At 32.7% G+C, this 20,669-nt stretch overlaps 1 protein-coding gene across 3 annotated transcripts in view; it reads right to left on the bottom strand.

The window, feature by feature from the left end:
- LOC149782709 (low-density lipoprotein receptor-related protein 6-like) overlaps positions 1 to 20,669 on the bottom strand; it is a 49,611-nt gene that overhangs the window by 6,308 nt on the left and 22,634 nt on the right. The window contains exons 6-17 of one of the 3 annotated variants that reach the window (XR_016414426.1): positions 20,493 to 20,603; positions 17,925 to 18,075; positions 16,102 to 16,242; positions 12,999 to 13,107; positions 12,073 to 12,214; positions 10,719 to 10,820; positions 9,411 to 9,641; positions 8,811 to 8,982; positions 6,950 to 7,080; positions 4,649 to 4,805; positions 1,036 to 1,148; positions 10 to 435 (exon numbers count right to left, since the gene is read on the bottom strand). Coding sequence is in view for 1 of the 3 variants with exons in the window: in XM_089934211.1 (XP_089790337.1) it covers positions 10 to 135; positions 1,036 to 1,148; positions 4,649 to 4,805; positions 6,950 to 7,080; positions 8,811 to 8,982; positions 9,411 to 9,641; positions 10,719 to 10,820; positions 12,073 to 12,214; positions 12,999 to 13,107; positions 16,102 to 16,242; positions 17,925 to 18,075; positions 20,493 to 20,603 (1,686 nt within the window). In the remaining 2 variants the exon portion in view is untranslated. The remainder of the gene's footprint in view (positions 1 to 9; positions 436 to 1,035; positions 1,149 to 4,648; positions 4,806 to 6,949; positions 7,081 to 8,810; positions 8,983 to 9,410; positions 9,642 to 10,718; positions 10,821 to 12,072; positions 12,215 to 12,998; positions 13,108 to 16,101; positions 16,243 to 17,924; positions 18,076 to 20,492; positions 20,604 to 20,669) is intronic. The other 2 variants (XM_089934211.1, XR_016414427.1) reach the window with 2 other exon arrangements.

Raw genomic sequence — 20,669 nt, 5'->3', positions numbered from 1 at the left:
AATTCCTACCGTTTGAACATCTTTTCCCGTCATCCTTCAATTCTATTCCGTCTTCGCATGCGCATGACCTTCCATTTCCATTTGGCAGACAAAATGTACTGCAGTCCCCATTATTGACAGAACACTCAGGATGCCCTTTAAATTAAGACCCGTATTGATTTAGAGTAATGTGTGAATATATGTACTATTTCTTTACTGCATTTCAAGACAAAAGTGGATACGCAATGCCTACAAAATGGTATGTTAGAGAAAAATAGAAATGAACTGCACAAATGTTAAAAAGATAAAGCTTTCTAAATTAATGCATAAGTGAGCACAAGAACAGGATACTTATCCAATTAAATCTGTGTAGGACGTTTGTTAAGTTCAATGCAGTTCCTGTATAAGGGTCCTGAAATAATTGCTCCACTATACGTGTCGTCTAATAATTCAGCGCTGTAAAATATTAAGCACTTTTATAAGTTTTTTTTTAAAACTCATTGTATTTTGTAATATTGCTTCCTTTAGGTGACGACACAGTTGATTTTGTTTAGGACAATGCTTGTAACGTAGCACTAGCAAGCTGAATGCACGTTGTATCACCTGAGTGTCTTCTGTCTTCAACAGCTTGAAGAAAGCGCCTAAATAGTTATACAACTTTCACTCCCCTTTTAATTTCATTTTAAAGGGAATGTTAAAGGCTCAAAATAACTAATGTATTGCTCACAATTCACCCATAGGTCTCCTTGAGGTTTACCTATAATCGTAAGGAAACGACCTGGGTTGTGGTGGAAACGATTGTAGACTGCATTGAATTTGCAAGTAACAAAACATAAAACAAAAACAAGTATTACATCAATTGTGGCGAAAATTATCTTTGGTTCAACAGTCAAAGGCAATAACAGATGTGGGGGTTGAATAAATCGTACTTAGTTATTTATCACGTTTTTTTGTTTGGAGGGGGCCAATTCTAGATTTGTCAGCTAGAAAAATCTATCGGAAAATGTGCAAACAAAAGCTAAATTATTAACGAAAGTTGTGTCAAGAACTACTTACTTGGTTGTAAATCAGATGTATATACTAACAAGGCATCCAGACGGCCAAACTCAGGGTACTCAAACATACGTACCCTTTGATCTGGATTCGATTTACTTATGGCGGTTATGTATCTGCAAGACAATCATATTTTCACCATCGCACAAATGAACAGTGACATATAACAAATTATGTAAAAAGAAGACAAAATGTAGACTAAAAGTAAAAGACAAATGGATCCAGAAAGAAATGCAGTCATTGTTGCAAAAGTAATTCAAACAGTACTATCTCAAAGTTGCATGACAGGGAATCACTACATGTACTAATATTAACTTCAACTCACTGTCAATGGCAAGCTAAATGACACGACAGAAAAAAAAAGAAACATCGCGTTACAGATCTGAATTATCATCTTGAAAGATATAAAATATTAGTAGACATAGTAATGTGAATACACGGTAAATTGCGAACACTTATTGTCCAAACGAAAGCAATGGAAAGCCTTAAGTCGCTTGTTTATCTACATAGTATAATATGTGCATCTGGGCTTGTTGTTCTTTGTACGAAATTTCAAAGATGAAAGTTGCTTCAGTGAAGCATGCGTATTTTTATTTATGACAGTTGATGGATCTAGCTCTGTCAAATTTTATCACATGTTTTAAAGACATATAAAGTGAGGCACAAGAACTATTGAGTCAGTTGCAACGGATATTTCTTCTTTCTACTCCGATCTATGGTTCATTTTCTTTTCTTTCGACAATTCTGAGATACTGTAGTAGTTCTCATTGTCTGAAAAAACAACCCATTGTTTCAGTTTAATTGTATCAAATATTAAATAAACTATCAGTGAATCAAGTAATGATTAAAATAAATTAGCAAGACAATCTAAATTTCATTATTTTGACATAGTCTGGTTTACATTAATTAGACAAAATTCCTCACAAAATCAGCATACTATACTATGAGATATTCCAGAAAAATGTTTGATTTGTGTGGGATGTACCGGATATGAAATTGTAAGGAGAGAAATAATTTAAAATATATATTTCATGAAAAACGCATAACAGCCTAAATATCTAGAAAGATCGTGTGTCAAAATTTTCTTTCAAAGCTTCATTGTTATGTCTTTTCTCCAGTACCTGGACAATTAATCATTATAATTATTAGCGTAATTATATAAGTGATGTTAACTATACATGGTATGTTCATTATATGTTCAATACACACCAAAAGGAAGGGAATACGCTATCCTGGATTCTACAGGAGAATGCTTGACAATACTAACATAACTTTTATAAATACGAGTAAGCAACATGATCAGACAGGTTAGAGAACTCTAATTTGATACATGGGTAAATGTCAATCAACGCCTTCGCTGTAAGGACCCGAACCCTATGCCATCTCGACCATGGGTACATGGCCAAAAACGATGTCCCAGAGTTGGTGGTATAGGCAACCGTGTGTATCAGACGCACACACATGTCGATTTAGTAATGAATTCTCATCTGTACATAGTGTTCCCAGATTTCTAAGACAGACACTATGGTATATATAACTATTTATTAATGATTACCAATTTACACCAGAACAAACGTGCTATTCCTGAATTATACTGTTAGTATCTTCTACGCACTGATGCCTATACCACAGTCTGTAACATCCGTTTTGGGCGGTGTGCGTGATTGAGGTAGTGTAGAGTTCGAATCTCCTTAAAGCATGAAATTAAACTTTTCTGACATGTACGATCATGCTATTTGTTCATATATATATATATATATATATATATATATATATATATATATATATATATATATATATATATATATATATATATATATATATATATATATATTGTATGTGTTATTGTTGTGTTTGTTCATTTTCTACTGTTTGTTTTCTTTTTCTGATGACTGTATGATATACATATCTGTATTCTGTATATGTGCTTTATCCAAAGTCAAGTTAATTTCATAACTAACACGCGATTTTATTTTTGAAAACAACATAATGCATAGCTAATATTTTGCATATAATAAATACTCAGATCATTATTAATGGTGGTAAATATATTTATTTGATTATGAGTCTAGGACATCAATTTCCTTCTTGCAAATTAATATACTTGTTGACAAATTTGAACATTTTAGAGAGGAGACTCACCTACATAGTGGCTTTGGTATTGTATATTAGCCTTTGATATAAATGTTGTGTACCAGATAAAGAGTTACTCATTCCTGCCTCAAACTTTTAAGCAGAGTCAGTGTTATTGTTGTGTTCAGTTTTTAATTTGTGATTGATTTATTTATTTAAATTATTGACTGGAATTTCAAAGTGCCCATTAATACTTCTTGGACTAAGTCATTAATTTGGAATTATAATGAATTCAGACACGGCAATTTTAGGCTTATATTATAAAAGACTGTCAGCACATCTCCTCATTCCAGGCCATTGGCAAAACATATTCGAAGTTACAGGCACATCAACACATTCAAAATTGAAATATATTATCAACGTTACTGTAATTCAATTGGAATCTGTACATTTGGATTTATGATAGAACTTTAAGGACTATTTTGGATTTAATTCACAACAATTGAAGTTTTTTAGTTATCACATTTTTATTTTAGGTAAATACATTGTTAGTTGAATTGTACAAAACGTGTTGGTTTTCGCTCTTGTCTGTTACTTAATTTGAATCCATAGACTCGTAACAATATCTCTCTCTCTCTCTCTCTCTCTCTCTCTCTCTCTATATATATATATATATATATATATATATATATATATATATATATATATATATATATATATATATATATATATATATATATATATATATATATATATATATATATATATATTTATATATCATACCGTACATCAACATATCGTTTTACTCTTTGTGGATACACAATGTAATTCAACTGGTGTGCCACATGCACGGGTTGCTCAAATATTTTACACGAATGAGCATTAAGCACCGGAAGTGAGTTAGCACCTGGGTTCATACCTAAAAGCCCAAGTCCATCAAACAATATTTCATTTCTGTCATATTTTATGTTATATGTATACATGGTTATTTTGTGAAATTCATTTATTTCAAAACAGTATACAGCAATGTGCCATTTTGATAATGAAATGTGTTTGTTTTACCTCTTTTCTTTCATGCTTTGATTACATTAATATCCTATAGATGAATAACGATAGTAGACATTATGGTTTTTCCCTGTAGACTGAATAAAAATATTGAGGTTTGTAACATTGTCTTTTCCTACCTCACTTTGAAAGCCTAACACATGTATAAAATCGTTTACTGCATCTTAGCTTGCGTAACATTGATTAGAAATGTCTGACAAACACATTATTTTATGTTAATTCTTGTTAACAGTTTCGCTAGAACCAGTACGATTCGCCTTTGGAAACATACAGTTTAAGGTTTGCTTTTTAACTTAGAATAAGCAATATATATTGTTTTAGTAACATTTAACGTATATGTTGCCAACACGTGTTCATGTGTATGCGAATCAGTTCAGAGAAAATTAATAGAGACTATAGATATGAGCACAATTGATGCGTGAGCTTTATTACAGTTTGTTCCTAAATCGTGAAGAAAGCAAACAAAAAGACGTCTTACAACTTGTTCCATGCGGTGTAATACAGAAAATCATTGCCAATGCCGATATCCATGAGGTGAGCCCCAAGGTCTTCTGCTAACAGTGTTCTCCCACTCCCATCCAGTCCGCAATATTCAATCCGATTATAATATCCATCAGTCCAGTAAATGCGGTCCGCTGAAATTAATATCATAATCATTGAATACGTTTCCCCGATTGTAAATGGTCTTTAAAATAGTGGTAGTTATAAGTTATAAAAACATATGTGCTATAATTTTAGAAAGATATACATGCTATATGAAATGTCTCTTCAGGAAACAATAACAAAATATGTTGTAAAAAGCAGGCATTGTTAAACATTCCTTTTATATCCTAGCTTGGAAATTGTTATAGCATGAGTCATATCTTCCAAACATAAAAGTGCAACTACAGAACCATAATTTGTATGTTTTATGTTTTATTCCAATTGCATGACAAATCTTTAGAATCGAATACATTCTCTTTTTTCTCGGATGTATTGGCAAGGATGCTTCATCTGATACAAACAGTTTTACTTGCTACTGACACTATGCAGTAAAATGTCTCTTAATCAGGTTCTCTGCATTCTGTTTTCACCCTCAGAGAAACCGCACAATTTCGGAATCAATAAGTGGTCCTAATACCAATAGTATCTACTACTGACGTCTATAAATAGACAAACAATGCGAGTGTATGTAGGACATATAAAATATCTAATAGACAATATCATCAGTGTCGTTAATGGGAGAGCAGATGATGGACAAACATCTTAATTTAGTTTCTCCGTTTCGAAGTCGCTGACTCCAAATTTCGTAATAATATTTTCCCTCAGCCCCAAAGTAACCCTGCAATAAGGAGTGAGATATTTCCTAACTGCATAGTATTGCAAGAGAAAATAAATTAATGCATATAAATAAGTAAGAACTATATCACTGTTATTGCTAAAACGTCTATGATTAACAGTAGTCTGTTTTTCATTTTGTTTTCAATTACCTCCAGATGAGACCTACATAGAAGTCAAGCTATTATGTTCTTTACTGTGGACGAGACACCAATCTCACAAAAAGCACCATACCCATCCCTTTAATTGCAGAATATGTGAATCGATGTACCAAAGGAAAGTTGTCCCTAGTTTTATGGGAAATAGACGTAAAATACCTTTAGAAGTAAATGGTTAGCTACTAATGCAACTGGAATTAAGCAATAAATATAGATTACATATCTGTTTATGTTTCAGTCTACATATCAAACGGAATAAAGCACATGATGTTACCATTTATAATAATGGAGGAACAACATGGGGGTCCCATCACCTTTAGAAGGTTGATGGCAAATAAATGTTTATATATAAATAGATTAGTTTTGACTTCATACTGGATTGAAATTCAGGTACTTACCAAAAAAGGTAAAACAATAAAATACAACATTTGAAGAAAACAAATATGCGGAAATGTGTGCAGATCCATCTAACTCTAGTGAAGCGTTTAATATCAAATGTCAACCGGTTAGCAATATTCTTGTATTTTCGTTTCTGGTGTGTTCAGAAATTTATTATTGTACGTAACCCCACTGATTCCATGTATGTAGTTCTAAAATCTCTCAACCACAAGTTAGAACTCGGGCATTTAAAATCGCAATAAGCGTTTTATTCGCGCACAGTGCCAATGCCATTATACTAGATTGCCTAGCAAATGCAAAATAAACTAAAATTGAATGAATCTGTTTGGCTAACGAATCGGAAAAATATCGTATCTTGAAGATGATTTTACTATAGATTTACGTGACATGGCTTTTATGCTTCATTTAGAATTCAGATGTTTATTGATGCTATTGTTTCTGCCATCTGATAGCTATGTAGAATTTTTAATGATTTAGTTACTTCTTGAGAAATAAGCAAAGTTAAAACAAGCTTTTGTTTAACAATTTTCAAATGATGCTTATAATTTTCAGTTCGGCTGGCTTACATTTTCCTTCATTCCTTTGTTTTTTGTGTGTCTAGTTCGCTATTGTGGCATTATGTGTGGACATCGTAATAACGCTAGATGTCATGTGGGATACGGCGCCGGTGGTATGGGTCATTATTTCTAGAGTCTTTCCTTATTTAAGTTATGTCGTGTCTTATTCAGCTTGAGCTATAATGATTCAAAATAGCCTCTGAGTTATATATTTAAGCCTTTAGCCATCGACATTTGGTCCTAAACCAAACCTCATCACAATTATAATGCATAGGTCAATCACACATTTTATTTATATTATGTGAGAAGGATGCAATGTTTTAAAATCTTCTTTGGAGTGACACTTACAAGAATAGTCAACTGCAAGTCCGTTGGGCCAAATCACGTTTGATTTCACTAAGATTAATATCTTCCCACCATTCATAGCGGCCCTTCCAATGTGAGGCTGAGATTGGTGATGGTCGGTCCAAAATAACAAACTATAAAATTTTACAAAAGCAGCACATATTTACAAAACGAATTGAAAAATCAAGCAAAATAATAATTCATACAGCAACGTTGACTGATGTATGTATTTTCCACTCAGAAAAATATATAGATAGCTTTTGCTATCTTCGTGATTTCATATGGCAAGTATATTAGAAGTTAAAACTGATTTTTGGTGAGGCAAAAGGATGAGTGCAGTAAGCAGCTGAAGATTTAAGACCACGAGTACTCCATTATGTTCCAGACATCTTAGACAATGAAAGGATTTCACCTACTTTTTACTCAATGATCAATTGTATTCGCCTATGCTCCTTTACACAACTACCTGTTTCATTAACAAACGGCATCAAATATACAAAACAATGGACGAAACCTATTCAATTTATTCATCAATTTATGATTTCAAGCCTAGCAATTATAATAGAGGCTGCTAATTATGTCATCGCAATTCGAATTTCAATCTAAATGAAGTTTTCATTATAGAAAAATACAAGCTTGCTCAAAATCCTTTTCTGGTTCCTAGAAATGTCCATTTACAGTGTTTCGTTGCGTAGAAGGTAAAAAACAAAGCTGTCGTCTGCATCCATTTCGTGTAACGTTTAGTTTTAATATCTCTCCAAAATAGTGAACAAAATGAGAAGATGATGAGTTAAAAGGGCTGTAACTCCTACATTTACCAAATTATTCAGAGCATATCGAGAAATACAGTCTCGCCAACGAAAATATGGATACCGTCTTAGTGAAGAAACTGATGTTTGGATTGAGAACCGAAGGTAATAACAGTTTTATATGCCCCTGGCGACAAAGATATTAGAAATTATACGTTGATGAATGAAATGACTGTTTTGTACTTTCTTTTTTAAAATCAATATGAGATGGTGGGTAAAGACAATAACAAACAGATTCAGGCAATTAAAACAAGACACCCATTCATATTTTGGTTTCTGCTATAGTGAGGCTGCTATAAGTATATTTGTATCAACTGTTAACATTTTCAATTAATTTATTGAACCAAAGTAAATCTCTAGTAACAATGACATCGTAAAGCATATGAAAAAGAACATTAAGTATACAAATTAATGATATATTTTATTTCTTTTACTGTACCATGTGAATACATGTTGGGATGGAGGTGCAAATTATAGTTACAAACCCAACTTCCATTGGCCGAAAATACACTTTTCTATTCTCTGTAGTCAGAGGATATTTTGAATCAGGTAAAACAACAATAAAAGGCACAATCGACTAATAACAAAGAATCATAGCTGAAATAAAAGTTATTTACGTGTAAGGGTTGATCTTTTTTTAATACTCTTTTTTATAGTCATGTTACTATCTTAATGGGGAAGTTTGTGTTCTGCAACACTTTTCTTTTGAAATTTAAATAACATATTTATTACGGGAGAGGCAATGGCTGACTTTTCGTCTTTATATTAACCCAATTATTAGCCTACTTTTACCGCTAGAAAGATTACAGAACAAAACCAGTGATTGCTATTATTCAGTCCTTTGATGTAATATATCGCAATTGCTAAAGCACAGTATTTTTATTAACAGCTTTTTATGCAGTTATTTATTTTTATATAAATTTGAGGACTTCTAAGAGTAGCATTTTTACTTCACGGCAAAATTATTTTGCCGTATGAGCAGATACAAGTAAATTACAAATCGTTCTTAAAGGTTTACACTAGTTTCATTTCAGTTACAAAAGGGACATTTTTACCTTTTCAATGGGTACACCCGTACTGCGCGTGGTTGCTTTAGACCAACAATCAATTTCCTGTGCAGACCTTGCTTTGAAATGACCCCAATGTAACTGTCGCTTGAAGAAACAACGCTATGGTATAAATTACCTGTTGAATGATCGAGAGCAAGGCGATCCGAATATCCGGATGCTGAAATATACAAGTAGGAATCATTAAGTAATTAATACGATATGCATAATGTAATATATATATATATATATATATATATATATATATATATATATATATATATATATATATATCTTATTACAGAAACTGTTCAATAGGCCATTTTGTCCTGTGCACTCAGATTGTTTCCAACTTTTCAACTAGTGTTAGATTCTTTGATTGTCCAGATGTTTTCAAAAACACTCGCGAAAGAAATATGTACAAAGAAATGAGCTCAGGCCTCGCCATATGTTTAAATTATTCATTTTCTTATGAAATCTCCAAGTCTTATTTATTAAATGTAAACGAATTTGACTGAAATCCTTCCTTAGGTGAATTTGTTAACTTGATTTGATCTCAATTAATAATTTAACACTTTCTGTATGTCACCATAGTTTTGGAAACACGACCTGTTGAATAAATCACTTTTTCTCCTGTTCCATTAAGATAGGCTGAATTAACCCTGAATGTGGAGGCATCGGTCCAAAAGACCATGTTTTGGTTCTCGTCATACTCAATGCCGGTTGCTCTTCCTGTACTTTTCATTGATATTGCATGTACTGCTCCTCCATCGAACACCAGCTGGTATATCATATTATCTGTAAAGTCCGATACCAGAATGAAATTTGTTTTGACAGGGGCTGAAAAAGAATGTAACAATTGTACAAACATGATGACTAAACTGAAGCAAAACTTTCTTAAAATGTATAGGATCAATATCAAATCATTCGCTGTTTCGATCCATAAGAATGTTTCATGCGCGACGGATTATCTTTTAAAGTCATATTTCTTGTACAAACGTGACTCATTTCTTTGCATCTATCAAATTGGAACTTAACAACACAGTACTCAGAGAAACTCCATAATGTCCCTTTTCTCATCTAACATCTGGAATACGATTGTGAGTTTAAGATTGGCGTTTTTTAAGCTAATGTTTAGTATATGCTACGAAACAGAGAAAACTTAAATTTACCACTGCAGTGTGATACGAAAGGTTATGTAAAAAAGTATCTAAGTTAGTGCAAGTGCTGTTTATATCTAGTCAGCGTGGATTGTATCTACAAAGGTAGCTGGCATAAATATAGTTCATACTTCAATGACATTGAGGTATCATCAGCGTTCGTAAGTTGTAGTGACCAACAAATGGCTCACACTGATTCCCTTCAAAATATCAACATGCTATTTCAGTTTCTCTTTTAAACCATAAAATTCTCGAAGCGTTAATTAACACTTCTGAAAAGGCGTATAGCTACTTCCACTAAAGATCCTTTTAGTACAGTTATCTAGGCAAACCTTTACAGTTGTGGGTTGTTTTGTTTTGCATATGCGAAAAAAATGGGGTTTAAAAAGATGCTAAAATAATTTTTTCGTCGATTGTGCAACTCTTGTAGAAATGATCAATTTTGAAATGTTTTTTAAAATGCTTTTCAACACCTGAAAAGGTAAAAGCAAACATTTAATCAAACTATATATACTTCTTCACTCATCGCTTTATTGATTAATGCACGAGCTAGTTTACTTTAGATACGAATATGTTCGTAAAGTTAACTATGGAAACAAGCCTACATACAAGAAAGTGCTTAATACGAACTCTTACATATGTACTGTCTTTCCTTTGATTGCTTCATTTTTGCGCATGTCATAAGAATTTAGGTAGTCTCTATGATAACTCATTTATTGAAAAATGATAAATTAACATGTTTTGTTTTTATTCTCACATGACTTGCAATGTCCCACAGAAACTTCACGATGAAAACCAAGTTTGCATTCTGCATCTATTCTCACATCCGTCTCACCACAATCCAGTGAGGTGCATTCCACTAGAAATAAAGAGTAAACGAATAGTGCATGCAGTATATTCCATATAGCATAGGTTTGTCTTATAATGCTTATTGCCATGACTGTACAAGTAAAGAAAACGATCTGATATATATATATATATATATATATATATATATATATATATATATATATATATATATATATATATATATATATATATATATATATATATATATATATATAAGGTATGTCTTACATATATGTATATGTCTATATTTTATAGACAATATCTTAAATGCGATACGGCAAATTAAGATCTGTAAAATACTAAAGAAAACGTCACATTCTTTGCCTTTGCGAAGAGAAAGGATACCATGTTGAATGGTATCCTTTCTCTTCGTATAAGAGACTAGCAGTAATGTGCGAGCTCGCGTGTTTCATGAAGGAAACTGAATACATCCTTACCGAGTAGAATCCCAATATGAAGTTGAGATGTAAAAATAATATAATATTAAAAGGCATTATAGGCAATATATATATATATATATATATATATATATATATATATATATATATATATATATATATATATTGTCGCATACGTATTTATTTGTACATTTATTTAATTTTGGATAAACCATCTCAGAAAATTTCCTCCACTATTCAAGTAATCACCTGGTTATACAAGCACACATTTTTCTGCTACCTGTTAAATGTATCTAGCATTTAATATCAAACAAAATATGCATTATCGCCTTCAAAGAGTCAAGGAAATGCAGTTTAAATTTCCTGAAGTATCTCTAGTAACAGCTGAAATTGTACGTAGTTTTAGCAGCATAATGATTATAGAAAACGTTTTGTTTTCAGATTATAAATTCGTTGCTTTATTGAAAATTATGATAAGGGAATTTAGCAGAAATGTTTCTGAAAACGTATTTAGACGCCTTAGAACTCAAGACATATTTCCAGTGAAATTAATTTTGTTGGATATTTGATGGGATAATATTTAGCCCAAATCCGATGCAACTGTGCGCTAAATATTTGACCATTTGTACTAGTTTAATAATTTGATATAAAATTTATAAAATGGATTGGTCAAACAGAAAACCAGTATTACTAAACTTAAATTTCAATCCAGTTACATTAATTCGTTAGTATTCCACATATATGACATGAAAACTATGTATAATACATCTCTCACACGAATAAGACAAGTTTGATAAAATAATGTAGAAACCATTTGCATAATGGGATAGTATATCTTGCAATTAAAGTATAAAATGTGCTCACCCTTTTGGAATGTAGGATCAAATACTCGTATATCAGTAATTTTGCCATCACTACTGTGAATGTTTAGGGGAGCAGCTGCTTGTTTGAAGCTCAAATGTATTTCTGACGAAGTATACGTTGATACCACTTGAATAAGAAATCCCTGCATAAGCAGAATGAAAATCACAATTTACCACCATACGCCTTTTCCACAGTTCTATTAAAATTTATATTAAATAGACATTGACAACGATGATATGAGAAATGTGCAAATAAATGTATGGTACTTTCTACAATATGCCCTTATTTCATATTAAGCATTGTGCTATATTGTTCACAAACACTATATTATTAGGAAATGTTTAACCAAATGATACATTCTAGAAGAATTATTATAAATAATATAGATCCACCGTCACCGTAGCAAAATCATCAGTAATATTTGAGGATTTCCTGTCCCTTACAAAATAAACGGACTTTTCTAGGATCAACCCAAAACAAAGTCAAAGGCCATTCAAAAACTTTCTCCATTATACAATATAATTTGAAACGTTAACGTTCACAAAATGTTTGTTATGGATCAAACTCTTGTTTAGTTAGAAACAAACTCATCTAAATCAACACATTAAGGATGTAAACCGAGAATCACTGTCCCCTTGAAATTGCACTATTGATATTCGTCCCGATTGTGGATTCTGAGTGACATTTATGTAGGATCTCATTCTTAATCCCCATAAACAGTACGAAACAAAACACAAATCACATTGAAATCTTTCATTTGTTTATCTATATGTTCTAAATTATTTTCATACTCACCCTGCTTGACATGGTCAAACGTTATGGTAAAACCAATGTTGTACACACACCGTCCTATAATTTTCAAACTGCATGAACCCTGTACTCCATTTACTAGGTAACATTATTGTGATGAATGAAACTCTCCTTACTCTATATAGCCTCAGCAAAGAAATTGTTCTCCTGAGACTGTACACCGCCTTGATGTTTGTTCCGTCTAAGCCGCTAGATTTAAGATATGCCCCGTCAATCCAGTACAACCTGTGATGAAATAATTTACATGCCAGTAAATGAGTAAAACACAGTAAACTGGATTTCCGCAAGAAATAATTTTTTTAATTTGCTGTAATGAGTTATCACTGTTTTTTTTTTAAAAAAACTCTATTCAATACACATCGATAACATTATCCGCTATGTTTTTTCAATTAAACGATCTAGTGAAAAACACGACGGCTTGTCATGCAGGAGTGGCAGGTTCGAATAGAACAACGCATTTAATTTTTTTATTTTGTAGTTTATGTGCCTTCTTACCTAGACACAGGAACGAGAACTGTGTTACTATTGCCATCGTCTATGCCAATATACACACAACACAATATCGTTTCAAAAGTAAACAGTTGACATTATCTCGGTGGATGCATTAAGAGCTCTTCTACTTCAATCTGTACACATTAGCTAAGCAATACGTTCGAGCATACAATGAAAAGAAAATTTGCTTGTTCTATATCAATAACGGAAAGCTCAACTGATTTAGTCCAGTATATGAAATATATCCATTATTTACTCAATTCAAGCCAACAATAGCTTTGTACTTTTCACGGAATTGTATAAATCCTTTTATTTATTAAATGCTAGTGTACAACGATACCCGAGGGTGATTTATGTATATTGTACAATATTTCAAAATAGTGAGTTCGGTTCATCCTATGCCGCACGTGCGAAGTGCTTTCAATGGGAAAAACCGAATGCTACCAGTGCACAGACAATGTAGGACGACTTCGTCTGTGTATAAATGCCCCACTGTAAGACTAAATCTTCACATTACGGAACGTCTTGTCAGTGTGCGGTCTACTTTAAGGACTTGCACATCTTCAGCTGTAGAGGTATGTGAATTATTAATTTCTTGTGTATAAGTTATAACTATTGTACTACCACATTTATTTTTGTATGTTTGCTATGTAGTTTCGGTTTACGTAGTGTAATGTAAGTATGTTTTATTCTGGTTTGTGACTTAGCAAGGGATTATATTTGCAATATAAAGCAGCATTTTTAAGAAACGTTTAGTACCGTAGATTCTTGTCATGCACGGTTAGGTTTACTTCAGAACCTGTTTGTTGTTTTGTAATTGTGCTTATAATGTAATCTGTATAACTTACCGTATATAACGTCATTACGTTTTATCGTATATGCCCGTGTCATGAACAGTACACGGTGTTAGGTGTATTTTCAGCTGACCCGAGTGATCGGAGCGATCGGAGTTATCGGAGTGATCGGAGTCGACGTGGTACTAGCTGCAGAACTAAGCATAGAAGTCGGCCGTATCAGCTGTGAAGCTGAACCATAGCAGCCGTAGAGCTGAATAAACGGTGTTGCTGGTCAAGTAGCAGGTGATTGGGAGCTGACTGCTTGATTGACCAATCTGGAATACTAACGGCTTGATTGTCCAGTGTGACTGGTAGCCGAGTGTGCTGGTGACGGAGTGTGTAACTCCATGCATGTAATCTTTTAGGCGTGGGCTAATTTTTGGGGTTGTAAAACCCAGTGTGTTTTTTGGACTGTAAAGGTAATTTGTATATCCGTCCCATTTGTTTACATAATTTCACTATTTGAGTGAATATATTTTTACTATATAAGTAAAATGCTGCATTTGGTTTACTATTTGAGTAAAACACGTCAATATTTTCGTTGTGAAATTACTGTGAATTATTCATCCCTTGTCCTTGCACTGTGTAAGGTCATTTATTTGTATTTTCATTATCAAGTCCGTGCGTTTTATGTTAATTGATCGAATATTTGGATCATATACACTCACATATTAATCATAATTAATTGCTCATTCAAGTCGTTTGTTATTAAATATTGTATCACCATCAAAAGCGTTCTGTTGTTAATCCGACATCCCAATTCTGGCACCATTTGGAACAAGGTAGCAGGGTGTAAATAATTTACGTTTCATTTATTGAATTAGGGACTATATGAGATTAGAAATTTCAAAATATGTTAATTTTCATTAGAAGTTTTTGTATATTTCCTTTAATATTAATATATGCGGATCTGCAGTATATGAATAGTTCCCAAGCGAGAAATAATTCAAATCAGTATTGAGATTAAGGAGGGAAAGTGTCAGATTAATTTTTGATGTCTTTGTTTTACTATATATTATGCATTAAAAAAATAAACCATATTTATTAACCGTATGAGATCCACAAAAGCAGGAAGGGTCAGCAATACAGATTTCTTTAAACAAATCATACTTGAGTGTGCTACATTTTTATTCTGATCCGACTAATGCACTAAAAGCTTGCCGATCGCCGATAGATAGAGGGGTGGGTAGATAGATCCTTTCTATGTGTTTATCATTGATGATGGGATGGAAGTGTAAAGAAAAATGTACAATATAGAAAGAGAACATGCTTGTGCATGCTTTTCAAGATGTAATTTGGACTTTGTTGACGATTTATTCAAAAAGCACAGAACAATTTACTCATGTATTTCGTTAAATCAGAAAGTAATGGGTTGCTTAAAGCTCTTGCTTGTAAATTCTTTTCAGAATCGGCACTATCACATGATGACCAATTTCAATTCATTCCTGCACTGAAACAGATCAGCTATATAATCGACGTGATTTAGAAGCAAGCGAGTTTCTTGTCAATACTACGCATTCTTTGTGCAACAAGTGTAGCAAGATTCTTTATTATAGGTAGTATTTTTATTTACGGCATTCTATTAAAATGCTTCCGTCAACAAAGACAAATGTTTGAGTACAGAATAGGAATGTTTACAAGGTTAATTTTATAAACAATCATGTATGACAGCATTTCATTATATTCTTATTTGATATCACTTGCTTTGTGATTCATTAACATCTACAATAACAGTGATTGATAAAATATGTATATACTCTATCCAATTAAAAGAAGCTGGAATGAATATTTTATATGCTTCTCGACTTACTGCCTTAACATCTGAAATCTATCGTTTATATGGATTCCTATATATCTGCCTTATGTATGATTTTATATCTCCTATACTTACTCATAATCAGTTTGGCATATTGTAAGTGATTTAGGATCGTCCAAATGTCCACTTGATATTAATGTCTTCTTTGCAAGCCCTTCTAAATCGGATGACTTAATGCGTATTGATGAATCATGACCAGATATCCAAAAAAGTCGCCTGCAGAATAATAAAAATATATGTAATTTAATATTGTTGTAACACAAGATATGGGAAAACTGAATAGGACGAGAGCAGTAGTTAAATTACTTGGGGCGTTTGAGTACTGTTAAACTTAAATTGTAAGAATTGTTTGAATCAAGGGTTAATTTTTCCGTATACTTAAGAAATAAAATGTTTCTTGCAGTCGTTATATTACTAAAGTTGGTCTCACACACTTCGCGAGAAAACAATATAAATTCCACGATTAGGAAACAAATGTTTAGCATTTAGATATAAAATTCAAAGCCAACGTGCTAGATGAGCTCATGAAGCAATGCAATAAGTCAGATATACTCCATGTAGGAGTTTGTTTTGTGCGTCGTTCATGTATGATAATCACGTAAACTAAATAAATCCCCGCATCAGCAACAATAAACAAGATAGACAGATACTTTTAAACCAAAATCACCATCTAGCGCCTTTTGCGCCCTATGACTACAGAGGGATCCCAAGGCAGGAGTTTATTCTTTGTAGTTCAATAGCTAACTTTACATTGCAAAACGTTAAATATATAAAATATTATATTTAAAAAGGTCACAGGAAGACCTTGATACTTTATTTGATGGTATTTCACCCATTAAAGCTTTAAAGGACCAGTTAGAATTCAAGTACAAAAATATAGTTTTATCAGGGATAGAAAAAAGCTACTGTGCCTACACGTAAATAGTGTAGCATCTACATTGCAAAATGGCTGTAATGGATATTCTGCTCAAGTCAATATACACCATTGGCATAAATTATGACCAGTAACTTTTAAATTATGTAGACAGAATAGTACATTGCGTAAATTCCACAATTGGTTTTGTAGACAACCTTTCAGAAACATAAGGACATTTAAAAGCTATGTGCATTTTACCCTGCAAAAAATGTTTGCAACTCAATAGTCGATTGTGTTGTTTGACATAGCAATTATCATAAACAATCTTTAACATGAAATATTGTTTCTTGTTCATGACTCTCTGCAGTAAATTGTCAGCTACTAGGCCTCTAATGGAAAATTATATCGTGCGCCCATCAAAGCCTTTATAATAGAATCTAAAACAACAATCGTGAAGCGAACCGGTGCAGACGACATTATATATATTTCGTGTATGTGTTTGCTGTATGTATGTGGAGTTGGAGGTGGAATGATCAATTCTAAGTTTAAATACCTACCATATTTACATTCTCACATACCTCATCGCATAATAGCACAGGTGAATCGATATGCTTATAAATTAGTCATTCATTGCATTTAAAAAAATAAAATCTTTACTGTGTTTATGTATTTTACAATAATGAGGTTGAATATAAAGCATATATGCCATATTAGCGTTGCCCGTAAGGGTTTAGTTTTAAAATTATCTTATATAATTACATCAGGTGCAAAATTTAGTGGGCATATTGCCTTTTGCTTTTGGAACTCAAAGACTCGGTCTATTTCATTCTTTACTGTGTATATATAGGTCAACAGCTAACTTATATAATTTCGTTGCAGCACATAGAATGTTATTTGGAAATCGCGAAGTGAACATTTGCTTCTGAAATAGTCTTTGAACGTATTTCCACACTATATGTTATTATACGAAATATCTTTTTCGCAAGATAATTCTACTGAAAAGAAGAAACAGTTGTCCATAGTTAGGCTTTGAATTACAAACTTTTGTTCTGGGCTGATGACCAGATCTCGCGGAGATTCTAGTGTGGTCCAAATTATCGATTTGGTTTGAGTAGATCTCGAAAATTTTAATAATATCCCATGATCTTCGTCACACCAGTAAATATCTCTGTTGGTTGGGTCGAGAGCAAGACCTGAAATTCACATTGGAATATCAGTAATAACATTATAAAAATATGTATAGGATTGTGGTGTATTGTAATACGTTTATGCTCTTCATTGCGATCTCCCGTTATAGGGTGCCGGAATAACTGGCCATAGATCATAATGGCATTGCATCTATAATGTAATGAATTATGTAAAAAGTTACTGTGCAATTATAATTATAGTATACATCTCATACATCTTTAATATTATTCATATTTTATGACCATTGGTTCATACATTACCCCTTATTTCGAATAAAGAACCAGTTGCATAATAACCACGATCCTGCAAGTGTAACTAATAATAGTTCTTCAGTAATTGCAATAACAACGTTTCACCTATGAAAAGCATAACTATCATGTTGAATGTAAAAATGAATGGGTCTTAACATTAAGAGTCCAGTCAGTCGTATATTAAAGGATAACTGCATACATAAGTCAATAACAGCAGGTACGTTTGAGAGAAAATAAAACCGAGTTTTGTTTAAATTGCATAGAAGTAAAATTTTGTATTAATTTGTGTTGAAGTTTGATTTGAATAAAGAACTGTAATATTACATGAATGGTAGGCATATTATATTGCCATTCCCTACTTTCTGCTGAGGCAAGATTCATCTTTGAGGTTTTCTATGTTTTTTGTTACATATAAATAATGAGATATTATATCAGCCCGAGGTTTTTTCCCAGCACTCTGATCAGACCTAACTATATATGTATCAAAAGCATTCGAGTCTTGTGAGTTCTTACTTTCGCTTAGTTTTATGAAAACGTTTTCGACTTCTTGGGTTTTACTTAGGTCTGACTAAATTTAGGCATTTGAGTCATATAGGTCTTACGTCGGCTTGAATTAATAAAGATATCTGAGTCTTATGATGGCTTACTTCAACTTAACTTAATACAGATATTTGAGTTTTGCAGGGACATACAATTGTCTGAACTAAGTCGTTTGAGTCTTTTGGTAACTTATATTACCCTGAATCATTAAAGACTAATCCCGATTTAATAAAGACGTTTGAGTCTTGTAGGGGTTTCTTCAGTCTCAAGTAATAAAGAATGATGTTAGAAAATGGTGAGTTTTAAGGAGACCTTTGAATAAGGAAATGAAACAAATGGACGATCCTGATCCCTCCACGCCCACAGAATGAGCACCTCTTCCCAACTTGCCTTGCCTGTGTTACGAGGAGAAATACATTACTATCTGAAATAGGCCCCATGGATCCCAAGCAAATCTTAGAAAATATATATCTAATGTTGCTAAACGTGATACAGTTAAATGAAATTTCTGAAATGCAATCACACTGAAGATTTTTTTGTAACATTACATTGAAGGTTAATGCAAGTATAAAATGCAACTTTCTTCAAGAAAATCAATGATAATAAGAAATAACCAACAAGATTTACTCGACAGCTCTTAATCGAGCATAGTTCAGCCCAATGAAAAGTCAAAAGAACTATGTGTATAGCAGAGGCTTTGGTAGACAATACCAACCACTTATATGTCCTGTAATAGGCAGCAATAATTCCAGTTTGTAAGACTTATCAAGTGGTTGATGAAAAATGCCTGATTCATTGGCCATAATGACTTCCTTGTTGATCAAGTCCACTTCAAAGAACAGGATATTTTGTCGTATGCAAGAAACAATTCTTTTGGTCTTCTCCTAAGGTTTTTGTGACTTCATGAATGTCAACCATGCAAATACTTGTGGTATTGCTGTAGGCCAGACTTCTATGAAAACCACGTAGAGTTTCTGCAACAGTTATTAAACAGATTTATGAAGCGTTTTATTATGACTGAACAGTTTGTGAGTAAAATCGTCAGAGAGGTAATGATTGCATCATTTTGAAATAAATTAATGCAATTTTCAAAACTGTTTTTTCATTAATGTTCAGAATAGAAATGTACATAAAAACTATATATAAATTAACTTTTTTCTAGTCTGTGTTCATTAAAAGCTGCACATAACAGAAGAAAGACAAGTATGAAATGGAAACTAAACACAAATTGGAATACGGATAAATTATATATATACATACACTAACTGTTGTGGTGAAGTGCGCAATGTATGGATATTCAGTCTGCTATCAATTGAATTACGCTCGCTATCAAAGGCATGAGGTCATTTTCTAAGAAGCGTAGCATGATATCTTTGAAATGTTAGAGTGTCTCAGTTATTAAATGGCCATTGCGAATCTTTCTTTAGGTTGGTTAGAACATGTTAGGCTCTGCTAGAACCGCTCATTTCGATGACACCTCGTGGCAGAAAAAAAGGAATAATGAATGAAATCAAAAGTCTGCACAAGCTATACGTCTCTCCGTTTTGTATATGTTAATCAACATTGTATCTCGTAATCTATACTGTGTTTTTCAGCAATTATTATACAAAGAAAAGTAAGATTTGAATTACCCGAACACGTTGATCCATCCTTGTTCAACAAATAACCTTCCTTACACTGGCATTCTGCATTTGTTTGACCGTTTACACAAAAATGCTCACAACTAGCGACCGTGCAGAATTCTAGAAATAGTTTCAAAACGTAGTCACTGTAGACAGATTATGTTCTATAAAAATTGTAATGTGGGA

Source organism: Sinohyriopsis cumingii, chromosome 15 (genome assembly GCF_028554795.1).
Source record: "Sinohyriopsis cumingii isolate HCF-2022 chromosome 15, ASM2855479v2, whole genome shotgun sequence".
NCBI lineage: Eukaryota > Metazoa > Mollusca > Bivalvia > Unionida > Unionidae > Sinohyriopsis > Sinohyriopsis cumingii.
This window is presented reverse-complemented; position numbering and strand designations above follow the sequence as displayed.